The following is a 15,247-nucleotide window of genomic DNA, read 5'->3' on the forward strand; positions in this document are numbered from 1 at the left end:
CCAGTAAGTAGAAATAAAAACAAGTCTTTCTGAGAGGTCCTTTACTGCAAAACAGCAGGCAGTTTTCCTTGCTAAGAAGAAACTTCAGACCTCATATACCAGAAAGACCAGCTAGAAAGAGCCAATGGAGATTTACTGTAGAGTACACTAGCATTTCACGTACTTTTGATGGGTGAATATGTGCAGTAGTGTGAACACAGGATTTTCCAAGTGTTACTTTTGAAAATAAAAAATGTCATCATAAAAATACAGGAATATTAAAAGGTATTAGCTGTGTACTCAATTTTTTAGACTATTGCCTACTAAGTATTCAGATTCTCTTCACATATTTTTCTAAATTGTATTTCAGTACTGCACGTTATTTTTGGGGCATCAAACTTCTAGAGATATATTAAAAAATTCCTTATTGTTGAGAGTATTATTCTATTCAAGATTTGACTTGCATCACTTTAAATTCAGAACATCCAAAAGTTTTTATGAAGAGCACACCATGTGTAAATGTAGATAAAACACGATTGAGATTGGTTTTATATATTCAGTATTATTTTAGTGTAAGTGATAGTGATTCAAGCTCCTTTTGTGAACATGGGGGTGGGGGTTGCCATCTGGAATGGTCTTTTCTCTTTTTTTTTCTTTTTTTTTTTTTTTTTTCCATCATGAAGGACCATTGCCTTAGCTTTTTTGGTTATTGCTTTTTTTTTTCTTTTTTCTTTTTTTTTTTAAGACCATTCCATTTCTTTATTTTTTTAACATCTTAAAGTCATAAGGACTTATATGCAAAGCAGTCATACACTTTATCATTAAAACCCATAGGTAAAATACGTACACAAATCCAACAAAAGGCTAGTACATAGTAAAGCCTAAGCATACTACTATGCAATATTATGAATACATAACTTTAGAGACTTCAGTTTAGTACTGTTATCTATTCATTTCTGAAAACATTCACAAAGATTTTAAATGCAAATTTTCATTCCGTATCTGGAATAGAACAAAAATTATCTATGTTATAACAACTTTTGGTCATTTGTGTTTGACCAATTCAGTAAATTACAAAGAACCCAAAGAATTCTGTAACTTTCTGTAGAACTATGTAATAAAAACATTGCATATGTTCCTAGTATGATGTCTTTAGCAATCATTTACTGAAATGTAACTCAAACATCAATCTCTCAAAATGTATAACTGACCAGCTGCTTTTTAATCTATATCTGAATCCAACTTCATCACAAAACCCCTTTTAATACAAAGATGCAGAAGTACATTAGGTAATACTAATGCAACACAGGTGCAGCTCTAGCATTGTCATTGATCAGTTGAATCATCTTCTCCATGAACGAGATTCATTCTCTTCTTCCTCTTCATCATCATCTTGAAGCAGTGAGTCATCCACCAAAGATTCTTCCTGAAACTTCAAGAGAAAAATATGATAACCGTTATATCAAAAAATGTTAAAAATCACAAGGCAAAATACAAATCTCTGGCACTTCCACTTTAATACACAAGAAAATTTGGTTGATAATAGCTAAACATTAATGCTTTCAATGAAGTACACTGGATATGTCTGTCCTATAAACATATATTACTAAATGGCAAATGAAACTTTTTTTCAATAGACTTCAAGATGACCATGACACATGTACCTCATCCTTAAACAGCTCTTCTGATTCTTCAGCATATCATTCATGTCCAAGCTGCTATATTCCCATGAAACTTAATATGCTATGTTGAAAACTAATGTTTTTTTGCATGTTGACAGTATCTATATCTGTTTTCATCCAAGAGCTTAATCCAATTTTGACACCTTAATCAAGATTAAAATCAATATAAAAATTTAAACTAGGCAGGGAGACAGGTATTTAGAGAAATTCAGACAAACCGTATTAGTATATTCTCAATTCTGTTCCATAACATAGTAACTTGACAGACTTCAAAGCCTTTGAATTTAAGTTGCCTTAATTTCTATCTACATATAGACACAGAGGTGTATATAAACTATCCTATCTTGGAAAGTTTTTGACGATTACATCTAACACAGCAAACTGCCATACCTAAAGAAAGGACTAAAACACAAGGATGTCTAGTTCCCTAGCAGAACTGCCCAGCTGTTAGCAGCTGTGTTTTTTCTTGCCTATTCTTCGCGTCTAAGGAATTCTAGGGTTTTTTTGCTATAGTATTTCCAAATTCACAACCTTCAGGTGTGAAGGTTGATTTGCAAAATTATGAAGTCTTCTGAGAGAGAAGAGACTCTAGGCTGAAGAAACCCTAGAACTAAGCCTTCTCTCTTTCTGGCAGGCTCTTTTACAAGAGGGAGAAACTACTATCTTCATTACTCTTGCATATGGAAAGCACAGTTTCAAAAGGAGATCTGTTGACACCTGACCTGTCTATCGATGCATAGTCTGACCCTGACTAAAACACAGAAGCTTTCTGACAACTTAGATTCTTTCCTGGTATTCCCTGATATTCAGTGAGCCAAAATACAACACTGCAACAGTCAAAGAGGAGTAGTCCAGAGGGCAGTGCACAGTGCAGAACTCTACAGAGCACAATTCCACACAGGGGAACAACTACAGGGAGATAAAATAATTGAGGGGAACTATGACAGTGTTCCTGCATAATAAGTATCTTAAAGAAAGTGAAGAGAGAACATGTAGGTGGCAGATCCAATAGAACAATACTTATTCAGGATAGACATGGTTGAACACTAGCATTCCTTGTTACAGGATATTACAGATGTTATTCAGATTCTAAAGAGACCAGATAAATTAATACAATAAACACATGTCAAGGCCTTTCAACTATAAACTACAAAGACACCACATCTCTGATTCAAGAGGTCATTCAACTGCAAACCCCTGATGATTAAAAGCTTATCTCTACTTACACATTTTATATTCTTCTTAGGGATCAATTGTTGACTCAGCAGAGTCAACTCTTTTGCTAGGCACCTAGGTGTAGAACACAAGGCATCTAGGAAGACCAGATGCTTTTAGAATTACCTGCCTATTCACCAGGGATTTTCTAAAGTGCTCAAGTCCAAAAGACCTTCCTCTTATTTACATAATGAATGGACTGGGAACCATGTTTTGTTATTAAGAATCTCATCTCAAATCTCTGAATTACATAGCTTTTTTTTTCTTTTTTTTTGAGACAAAGTACTCACTTTCATTCACGTCTTAAGCCTGCTACCTTCTCTAGCATAGTATTCAGCTGAACTAACATGGCATTAGAGATATGGAATAATGAAGAAAAACTTTTTCATGTGCTTACAACTGCTGCTATAAAACAAATTAAGTAGCAAGTAGACAAAACCCATGAACAGCTAGGGGTTTTGATCCAAGTTCAACTCTTAGGCATTTTCCACAAGAATAATTAGCTAAGGCAGTTAAAAGACAGATCTCCCTGCAGTTCACCTACCAATGAATACATACATTCCTTCCTTTACTCTGCCGAAATGTTTGCCTATCCCTGCATGCCCCTCCTTTACTACACAAAAATTCTCAGTGAAGTGGTTACTCAAGGAGACATCTCAAACCTGCATCAAGACTCCTTGCATCAACACACTGCTGTTGATCTTCCAAGGCAATACTTCCCTGAAGGAGATGCGACAAAATACCTAAGATGCTCTTTAGATTCCATAATATAGTCTCTTGTTCACTTACAGCTCAGGACCATCTGATAACGCTTGAGATTTGTGTACATGAGGAAAGGAGCACTCAGTAAATTGGAAGGCACAAATGTCTAATATGAGAGGTATCTATCTTCAACTGGCACACAAAAAACGAATGGGCATTTTTGGAGACAGGAAGCCAGCAGACAAAATGGCTTTCTTCAGGAAAAAAACAGAAAGTGAACACCACCAATGTAAGAAAATGAGCCAAATTTGGTTGTACCAAAGCGAACTTGTGAAGCTGCTTCTGTAGTAGATCAACCAAAATGCCACAGGAAAAAGATGCAGACAAAATACTGTCATCAAGTAAGTCAAGGTGCATTTCCATTTCAACTTTTCTATGCCAATTATGCGGATACAGTTAACTGACAGTAAATAAATTTGGAAAAAGATTGCTTGACTTTATCCCCAGGTGACGTTTATTTTTCTGAATTCACAAACCTAGGTATTTTGAGTGTAATGAGCTAGACTGCATCCATACATATTGCCCCACTACTCCTACATTAACCAATTAGGATTATTTGGACACGGCTTTAGTATCTCCTATGGACCATGACAAAGTAACAGTCAGAAAGGGTACTTCAGATGCTTGAATGAAGTCAGAAAATGCTCTGAATTACTCTTTCAACCATATCCTCTGAGCCATATCTATAAAGTAAAATCAGAGTCTAAAATATGACCCTCTAAGAAATTAGGGCCAAAACAAGATGGCACAAACCCATGTTTTGGACAAAATCGACAATCTCTCTCATGCAAGTTCAAACCTGTGCCTTCCATTTTCTAGATATATCCTCTACAGTTTTTTGTTATCTAAGAAATTAAACATTTCTGCAAGCAAAAGCAAAATATCTAGATTTCCAACACCCTAAACGCCAAGAAATATACAGAAATCTATTTTCTGGTATCAAAATGTTAGATTAAAAAATACAAGCACGAATCCACAGATTCATTTGCTTTGGTTTTGAAAAACCAAACCACTATTTCATCTTAGAAAAATTAAAATAAAAAATAAAGAAAAAGCAAGCTTACTTCTTCTTCATCGGGTTCAGCTTCTTCTGTTTCAACAGCTGACATACTAGCAACAGGCTTGTTCCATGCCAACTTTAGCTCTTGTCCTTTGAAACGAGATCCATGAATTGCAGCCTAAAACAAGTTTAACTATCTTAATTACAGGTGACTTTACAAAAGAAAGCCTAAGTTGCAATACGTTCATATTGAAGTACTGTTACTAGGTTAAATTAAACAACTTTATTCACTGCACATGCAATTCATATGTCCTTCAATGAAAATTATGAAAATACATTCAGAAGAAAATAAGCTTGGAAAACCATAAATCACTTGGTAATGTGGGTAACATACTGAACCAACACCTTCCCGGTTTTTAAGTGTTATTTTGCTGGGTTCCTCACCTTCCAAAGACAGACACAAAACTGTTAATGCATAACTTAGTGGAAGAAGTAAGACATCCCTACAAATGATTTAGCATCTTTTTAAAAACCCAACAACCAAACAACTGAAAAAAAGCCCCTTTGTGATTACAATTTAATCTACTGGAAAACGTTCCACTTCCTGTAAAGCTGTTGTAATTGAAATGTAAAAAATTTTAACTTATGGGATATTCATGTCTTTCTAAGTACCAGCTACATTAAGTGGCTGCTTTAGAAATAGTATGTTCAAATTAAAGTAACATGAATGAGCATAAATCAGCGTTAGCAACATTCCGAAATAACCGTCATGGTCACAAAAGATTTATAGTACAATATGAAAGTACAGCATAATGTGAAATGTAGAAACAATTACATGTCCAATGACATCTGAACATGAATTGTGTGATATTAAAGTCCCCAGGTATAAATTTTAAATCTGTACATATAAATTTATGATAAATTTAAAAGATTCTATGCTTATTAAAATGCAGCTCAGGAGCTTTTTGTCCATGGTCTCATCACAATGTCACACAACTAGAATTTTTAGAAGTACTTATAAGTGACATTTAGGCCCAGAAATAACTTGTAATCTTTGGAAGAAATTACTACTACATAAAAATGCAACGTTTTACAACAGGGTATCTTCCTCTTCCTTCTAGGCTAGAACATATATGATCATAAAGCCTAGGCCTATTTTCATTTAAGAAGGTAAAATATTAGCTGCATTTACCTCACAATTTGCTGCAGCAGAGGTCTTTAAAGATTCCCTTCTACAACTTCTCAAATTACCAACCTTAATGCTTTAGTTGTAAACACAGGGATTCCAATGGAAATACATTTAATATGTAAAATATCTTAAAGAAAATACAAATTTTCCTAGATTTGACTGAACCCAGTTTTCATAAAATCTTCATTTAAAAATGAAGGTGAAATTAGACACAGTCTAATAAAACAAAGTTGACAATTAAATATTTTAATTCTCACTAAAATATGGACATCTCAAACATTCATCATTAATCCTGATCCTTGCACTGAATCATACTCCATCTGGGAGAACTAAAGACTTTATTTGGATAGTCCACAAAAATGGATTATTGTTCTAGGTGACCTATTTTTCTTTTCAGGGAAGCAGAACTTTCTCTCCACACTTAAAGAGTATTTCTTATGTAAACTACAATGTCAAAGAATATGAAACTGCAAAAAGAAGTGCCCAACATCAGGGAGCACCAGAGTAGCTTTTATCTTTGAACAGAATTTTTGTTCACCGTTGAACTGTGTTCCTTCAATACAGCTGTACAAAACTGTTTCTCCCCTATGAGTCAGTATGCACCATGTGCCATTAATTGTACCTCCTTTTTTACAGAATAAATACTATCTCCACACAGTTAGTACTCATCATTCCTACAGCTATGAGCTTCACAAACGAAACAGAATTCTGTGTTTTTGTAAAACATCTTTGGCACATGGATATCAAAATATCTAACCATAAATGATACTCTCAGTGTTCAAAACTATTGTCCCCCATGGTTAATGTGCACTGTAAATAGCAGTTTTTTCTATCAATCACCTCACTGGTGTCTCAAGATGACCAAGAGAATAGTCTGGCCAGGTATGAAAACTATGTTCAGGTAAACTCCACAAGATAAAATTTGTGCAAAATATAAACATAAACTGAAATCTTTCCATACAACCATAGTGCAAATATGAATCCACGTTTCTGTATTTTTAGGAGTATTTTCAGGAATACTCCACCTCAACAGTGACACAAGGATTTTAAATCGAAAAAAAAAATCATTTGTAGAACAACTATGTTCATTAATTTGTTCTGGATCACATAATATACCTATATTATATGCCTATATCATGAACCAAATAAGGCAGGAGTGCTGCTGAGCCAAATGTATTAAATTCTAATGATCCATATGTAATGATACTGAATTATGCTGTAAGTCAACTCTGGATTTTAGTTTCTAGAAGTTACTTCTGCAACTCTATGCTTCTGTAATTCCATGAATGTCTAAAAATATGTTTCCATAAATTTCTAAAAGGGGGAAAAAAAAGAATCAGATCAAATCCCATTTACACTACTATGGGTTTTCAGACAAAGGTAAACCAAACTGAACCCCAAGTAAATATACAGATTGACTCTGCAGGATGTCCGTGAAATTCCAGCTAGACTATGAGGGTACCAAGTCTTCAGGAGAAAAAACCTGGCAACTAAATGAAGATAAACCAAGACACGTAAATATAAATTCCTAAGTGTTTCTCTTAATTTCCCTCTTACATCCTCCTCGTTTTGCTATAAACATAATTTCTTAACTATTTCAGTTCCATACAGTTCTGACACTTTTGTTTAATTCACACTTTTGTGTCAATAGTTTTAAAATAGTTAACAGTATTACATTTAATCAAATACAGAAGTATAACACAAACAGAAGGTATTTGAATGCCACAGTGTATTCTGAAGAAAGACTGTACTCACAGCTTCAGCTTCTGCTCTTGTTTTAAAAGTAATCACTGCATGGAGAGAAGAGTCATCTATCTGGCAATCTTCAATTTCACCATATTGCTTTTGATAAATAAACAAACAAAAAAAAGTTTAGTAAAATAGCTCTCCCACGCCTAAAAATGCAGTCCTAAATAAAATGTCATAAAAAAATTAGAAAACAGGAACAGTGTATACTTGACAGTCTTGATGCCAGAGTACTATCCTAGCCAAGAATATGGTTACTTGTACTTACACTTCTAAACCATCAAAGTGCTCTTGTCTCTGGATTTCCCAATTCCTATAGGTATGAGGTAAAACTGTTATAGAAATAGGCTGCTCTGCTTTAGTATTTCTCTTCTGATTAGAAAGAAGGGATCTTGAGATTATTACATTAGCCTATTATGAAACTCGTCCTCAGAAATATTTCTACAGGAACTGCAGAAAAAGTTTGAAAACTTAACTGTGTTTCAGCATCTTAATAACATGATTTATCTATTCCTGTAATGGCTGTGATGGTACTGCTACCTTTGAGGCTGCCATCAAGCTTCTAAGACCAACAAAAAAACCACATCTGTGTAAGTGGACTGCACTGCTGATGTGCAGAGGGCTGCATCACATCACAAAACCAGAAATACAGCTCAGAGCATTTCCAATGGAATCTGAAGCAAGTTTAAAACAGCAAACTTGCAACCTGCAAAATTAATTATTAATTTTTTTTCTCACTGATATCCTACTAACACTGTGAATGGAATTGTATTTGTTCATGTTACTAAGGTTCTTTTTGATTAATATTTTGGCTTGTTAAAGATAGTAAATTTCCAATAAAAAGAGAGACGGGTCCTTGTTTAATTTCTTTTTTTTTTTTTAAAGCTTCCTGCATGACTGCCTGACAGGAAACATTAAGCACACTGACTGGAGCAGAATTTAATGGACTAACTGGCTCCTGGACTTCTCCCTTCAGAGTGGACCACTGCAATTAAATGTTGGGGAAAAATCCCCAAACAAATACAGAGGAGGCTGGCACAGATGGAGATTCCCATGATTTTCTTAGCATTTATTCCACAAAATAAATAAATTTGCTTTTATTGTACTCTTTTTTTTAATGAAGGATAAGGGGTTTTATAAATTTATGTTAATTTTTCACTATTATATTTGCAAAGAAAAATTTGCTAAAAATTATGTATGTTCATTTATCATTTTTTAGACTGAAAACAGAAAAGTAGAAAAATATCTGACCTCTTAAGCTTAAGTATATGATTAGACAGAAATGGATGCCTTTTTAAGATGTACATATGATTGCACAATTTTTCACTCTGACTCTTAAATTCAGAAAGCTGGGCAAAACCATTGAAAATCTTTGAAAAAAATTTTTGTTAAGCACTTTTTAAGGTTCTTCAACAAAGACAGAATGACTTCAGGTACTGAAAGTTTGGCAATAAATCAAACTTTGTTCTCACCATTCCTTCAGTTATTTTATCTTTCTGTACTTAAAAAAACTGCAAAAAAATTTACATTTGTCCTGAGCAAATAAATACTACAAGCTGTTTGTCTTTTTAAGGAAAAAAAACCCTTGTAAATGCCATGTGATTACAGCTATAACTAGTTGAAGCAACAATGTATTTTTCCTGTTTTACCTTTTCCTAGTGCATGCTCTGCATATCATGCTAAAGATTCATTCCTACACAATATTTCCAGATAAACTGAATCAGGAGAAAGTCATTCAATGGAAGGATGTTATGCAAAGGGAAAAAAAAGAGTGCAATTGTGACATACCGCAAAATGAGGCAGAAGATCTTCTCGGTCACTTTCGGTGAACGCGGAGATCTCCAGAGCCCTGGGCCGATGATCCACCACCGCGTGCACAGGAACTCCTCTGCCTCTGCCCCGGCCCCGGATTCCTCTGCCTCGGCTGCGCGATGCACCCCGGCCCCTCGCGTGAACCCCTCTGCCGCGAACTGAAGAGAGAATCCCTCGCTTGGCAGCCTAAGGTGTTTACACATAACATTAACAGTTTAAAATTCACCGTCTACATGTTTGGATAGAATTAACAAATACATATTCTGATGTTTCCTAAAAACACATCCCCAAGAAAGCCCCAGAAAGAGCACTTTGCAGGTCTTAAAATAACAGAAGGTGAACATTTAAGTAACATTCAAAAGCTAATTATCTAAAGGCCAATTATTACCAGACCAATGACAGGATGGAACTAGGAAACCAAACTCAGGTATTAAATGAGCCCTTATCTCTGAAGATTAACTCCTCATAGGAAAAAACAACTGCTGCATATCTGAAATTTCATTATCAAAATTGCTTGATATGGTGTCCAACTACTTAATTAGTCTCTTTATCCATTTGTCTCTGAAGTTTAAGCAAGACCTTTATTCTGACCAGAATTATTGCAGCTTAAGAGCTTTTGGCCAGAGAATTTTGAGATGCAAACAAAGGCTTCTAACAGGCCTCTCCAAGGACAAAGTATTTATTCAATGAACACTTGGCTCTAAGTATTCAAAAACTGCCATTTCCACAGTATCTGTGTACACCTTCTAAAGAACTAGCACATGCTCTTCAAGAACAATCAAAAGGCCAATGACAGGGACAGTCATTTAAAAAATAATTTCAAAAAGCTACTTTAAGCTTTGAAAGACCACTTTCAAGTATCTAATTTCAATGTTTACAGCAAGAAAATACATATTTTTGAACCCAAATAGATCTGCCATAGGAATCAAACGTTAAATGAAATCATCACCCTTTTAATAAATCCTACAGTGTTTTACAAACTCAAGCAGCGATGGCACTACTTTAATCCATGTCAGAGATGCCACCCATGAGATCATTTTCTTATGGATTTATTCATTAAATTATTCAGATAAATTTACAATAGTATCTAGTTTGCTATTTAGTTTTTTATAAACATAATCCTGAGGTGTTTGGGTTTTTCCAGTTTCGTTCTTTGTTTATGGTTTTTTAATCATTTAAAAATGTTTAAATGAGTAATTCAGAGCATGCTGATTCAACAAACAAGCTGTAAACTATTTGGATTTTCTTTCAGTAAAGTCAGGGTCACCTGGAACAGAAAAACAGGTTATGAGTCAAAGAAACAACACATTAAATATTGTGGGAGTCAAAGTCACAAGCACAATGTGTAAGTAAAAGTTTTTAAAATAATTTTTAAGAATACTGAAGAATCAAACAAACATCAAGGGAAAAAAAACCTCCTATCCCTCTTGTAATCTGTGCAAGAGATATATTTCATGCTGTTCCCTGAAACACAAGTGTGCATTACTGATGACCCTGTTTTTCTTCATCTACTTCTGTTGGTATTTGCTAAAGAATTCAGAAAAGTCATTTAAATACTACTGTCCTGAAAGAGCTCTTTTTTACCTAACTCAAAATACAAACAGACTTAGAGATGAAGGATTAGTGCACTTAGCTATGATACAACTTTATCTTAAATGTGCACCTAACTTCTCCTATTGTACATGTCATTCAATTCACTTATTTTGAGATGCAGAATTTATAAACAAGCTTTCAGTACTTGTATATAGTATTACTCACCATGAGAAAATATACTGTTAACATAAGCTTTTGTATCATCTCTACTCAACTGGCTTGATTTATTAGCAAAACTATTTCACAATTACCAAAGCTGCATAACAACTTAAAGTAAGGATTCAATGCAACTTGGCTGCACGTATGTGCGCTGTATTCATATGCAGTAATACGTAAGACATGACCAAGCTTCATTAAGACAAGAGTAATTTAAGCGACACTGCAGCCCTGCTTAACAGTAAAAAGAAATAAGATTACCAAGTGATTCAAGTACATACTGCAAGAAAGTGCAATATAACACAGAATAACACTCACAGTATTCATAATATCTCAAAATTAGACACACATATGAAGAATTTTGTACAGCCATCTCAAGTTTTTTTAAAATTAAATACCTAAAAGAAAAAATTGTTTCTACACATTGACTACTTCTTAAAACACTGTATTTGCTTCTGTTAAGTTCTCCTCTTGAAACTAACACTGTAATAATATTACTTTTGACACCTCGGGCTTTTTGATTAATCTCATTAAAAGGATGCTAACACTTAGAAACAAAAGATTAGGCAGTATTTCTTAACTTTTCTGGGTCAAACACAAAACGACCTTCAGGCAACAATTTAAAAACACTCCACGTTCTCAAGAAAGCATTAATATCCACAAATCTATAAAATATCATGTCATCTAAACAGCTACAGAATTTAAACAGATTAGCAATTGCAATTAGAGACAATATTATTTCTCAATTCCACTGCAGAAGAGAAAGTGGTTTTTTAAAACATTATAGCTAAATGTCTCCATCTACATGCAACTTAATAGTGCACTCTGGATAAAAATAGTTCATTATACAATATGCAAGCTAATAAACATAAAGGAAACTATTTGATTAAAAGTTAATTGCTATAAAAGAAGACATAAACATACTTCCAGCTGCAGTTCTGTATATTTTCTTCTTAATTCAGTAACTTCCTCCCCAGCTTGCATCTTCTTGTATAAATCCAGTTCAGTATCTAGTAACTCCTTCTGCATCTAAAAAAATGTTATGGATATTATTAGTTCCACAGTTCACATTCTCTACTAAGGAAACAATTGTTCAATAAAAAGCTGCAACTTTGCAGGTATACTACTTATTTCACTGGGTTTCCACCTCCCAAAACAAACAAAGCACAAGCTTAGGAGTCTTCATGGCAAGGTCAAACTTTCATCTGAGCTTTGTGATGTCAAACCTTTTACACTACCAAGCAAAGCCAAAGCTAATGGAATTTTTTCTATACAATAAAAATTCAAGATGTTATGGTGATGAGATGAACTAAAAAAAAGATGAAAAAGGCAGTACACAAAATCTGTGATCAGTACTGCGAAAAAGCATCTAAGTTTATTACAACATCATAATGCAAAAGCACAAATATGCTGGTTCTGTTCAGATCACAGTAAAAAACCACAGGAAGTAACAAGACCTTTGCTAACAAGACTGGTCTCTGATGCACTCAAAGTTACCTTCCAGGACACAGTACCTTAAAAAAATTATTGAAGTTCAGAAAATATATACGAAACAGAAATGTGTATCTGAACCCCAATTAGGCACAGGTTCACTGCAACCACTGACGTGCAGGGAAAGATGTGACCATGAAAACTTAATTTGAAGTTCTGATCCAAAGCGAAACTTTTCTAATGGAAAAAGTAGGACCCAAACATTTCAGTGACATCACAAATGAAAGCTAACTATAAAAAAACTACAGAGGATTGTGAAACAGTTTACATTTACACATCTTGATTCAAAACAACAGCACAGAATCTTTGCAAAGGCTGGATGTCATGAGATTAAGGTTTTGTGCTTGTGACAGTTGGAAACCAAGCATCACCACTGATAAAGAAAGGTGATTTTTTTTGGTTTTTTCCTGGAATCTTTAAAATAAAAAAAAAAACCACCTTGATTATTCAACCGGCAACTTCAACCTCAAGCCCATTCACCCCCATTTGCTGATTATCTACTGCAACCAGATGAAAAAATCCATTATCTATATAATGGTTTTCCAAATTTTCAAAATTGGAACCAGTGTCTCTGAAATCCCACTGTGCTGCAATACATCAGTAACATGACAAGAGAAGCGCTTCTGAAATTTAATGGTGACCAGCAGTTAGCACTCACAGAGCAGACAGTGACACTGGTGTAATGAAAACTTTTGAGGCTTATTGTTAGTGGTCTTAATGAAGACTTCTCTGTTACAGAACTGTGCCAAGTCTGAAAAAGAAAATACCTCTTCCAGGATACACCAGTTTGCTTTTAAATACTGCTGATGGGACTACTTATTTTTATTCTTCTGAAACAAACACGTGAATTCATCAATTAACAAGCTGACTAAAACCTGAGTACCTGAGTTTTAGTTTTCATGCTTTTTAAAGGAGTCCCTCCTCCTGGTGATACACCTTTTAATTCATCCTTTAACTTGGTAATGCTATTAGTCAAAATTTCCAGTGTTTTCATGATTTCTGCTTTGTCTTCTGACTTCATGGCTTTATTCTTCTCCAGCTTTGAAATCAGCATCTGTCCAGTTCAGAAAAAGAAAAGTATTTTTACCCAGCTACTAATACAGATCTATTTTCCACTGGTCATTATAATAATGGAAAAAACAAATACTGCATTTCTTTTCTTTGGCCTACAAATCAACACAAAGGATTTTTAACATATTGTATAAATTAAAATCTTTGTCTGAATCTCTGATTAGTTTCCAAATGAACATCTGATATTTCCAATTCATTTGGACAGATTTGCTTAACACACTTGAATTATTTCAAAATTTTATTAATCTTAAATGACATTTTGGCTTTTTTTCTCTTCCTAAGCCTAAGTGCAGTCATGCATCACTTCCTACATAATTCTCTCCTGCTCTTGTCGAACAGAACTGACATATGCATGTTGCTCCCAAATTAGGCAGTATCAGTTAAAACTGGACATAAATTGCATAAGCTTGTAGGGCTTTATTTAAATGAACTAACAGGACAAGTTAGATTAAAACTATAAACCTGAAATAATGCTTATTTTATAGGCCTTTTTTTTGTTCATTCTTACAAATTCTGAAATATTTTAAATTGAACTGAGATTTTATAACTGAATTGATTACTGTCTTTAATGATAGTATTTTACCTTCTGTGTTTCAATGTGCTTCTCCAAGATTTCTTGCTTCTTTTTCCTCACATCTTGTTGAAGTCGCAATGCTTCCTAGAAGCATAAAAAGATTACAGAAAATTTCTAGACTTTGAAGCATTAATGCCAGAATAATATACTATACCTGACAACTACACAGTAGTAACTTACAACAACATGGAAAAAATTAGTAACAGGAAATGCAAGGTACTGATATTTTCAACTATGTTTTCGAATATAATATATCACCAAAATAAAGAAAGATCTAATTATCTTATTTAGTTAGATCTGTGCTGGGAAGACTTTATTATTGCTCACATATAAAGTAACACCTTACACAACTCCACTGAAAGCTGAAAGGCAACATACTACACTACCTCAAGAGGTACAGCATGCAAGTGCTTAAATGTGTGAGCACAATCATTTTGAAAGCAACTGTAAATCAAGCCCATCAATTAAAACAGAGTCTCCAGAACTGTTACAAGTATAAAGAAAACTTTTTTTTTTCCCTACACTTGAAGTGTCACCCAAAGAAAAACACCTCTTTTGTGTCTGAGCACTCTAACTGGGAATCAACAATACAGCTACTCCATCTGCCAACAAAAGAACCTTGACCAGGCATTGGGCAAATCAAATTGAACTGGAACTGATCAGTGAGTGACAATACTGCACTCTGAATGAGAAGCAGGATGAGATGCCACCCCTGCTGTACTCAGTGCCTACTAATGGTGCTTGTAAGAAAGCAGTTGCTTCTTGTTCTCAAATACAGAAGTCTTAAGACAACAGAAAACCCTTAAGAGCTTTGATATCAAGATATTTAATGGAGTAGTAGAGGAGAGGCAGAAGATGATCAACTGGGATCAACTGCAAGTGGAATATCTTATACAGAGATTGTAAATCCACAGCAGCCATAGAAAAAGAAATAGTAGTTAAGTTTCTGTATGTCTTCCCAAATACTGACAAATTCT

General features: G+C 34.3%; 1 protein-coding gene across 5 annotated transcripts in view; it reads right to left on the reverse strand.

The window, feature by feature from the left end:
* Window positions 1–588: 588 nt before the first annotated feature.
* RBM26 (RNA binding motif protein 26) overlaps window positions 589–15,247 on the reverse strand; it is a 48,465-nt gene continuing 33,806 nt past the window's right edge. For all 5 annotated transcript variants that reach the window (XM_039714604.1, XM_039714602.1, XM_039714603.1 and 2 more), the window contains 7 exons: window positions 14,280–14,354; window positions 13,509–13,679; window positions 12,059–12,163; window positions 9,362–9,571; window positions 7,583–7,669; window positions 4,703–4,816; window positions 589–1,411 (listed from right to left, as the gene is read on the reverse strand). In XM_039714604.1, coding sequence (XP_039570538.1) covers window positions 1,322–1,411; window positions 4,703–4,816; window positions 7,583–7,669; window positions 9,362–9,571; window positions 12,059–12,163; window positions 13,509–13,679; window positions 14,280–14,354 — 852 coding nt within the window. In that variant the 3' untranslated portion in view covers window positions 589–1,321. The remainder of the gene's footprint in view (window positions 1,412–4,702; window positions 4,817–7,582; window positions 7,670–9,361; window positions 9,572–12,058; window positions 12,164–13,508; window positions 13,680–14,279; window positions 14,355–15,247) is intronic.

The sequence above is a fragment of the Passer montanus genome, unplaced genomic scaffold (assembly GCF_014805655.1).
Source record: "Passer montanus isolate IOZ18808 unplaced genomic scaffold, ASM1480565v1 scaffold30, whole genome shotgun sequence".
In the NCBI taxonomy this organism is placed as follows: Eukaryota; Metazoa; Chordata; class Aves; order Passeriformes; family Passeridae; genus Passer; species Passer montanus.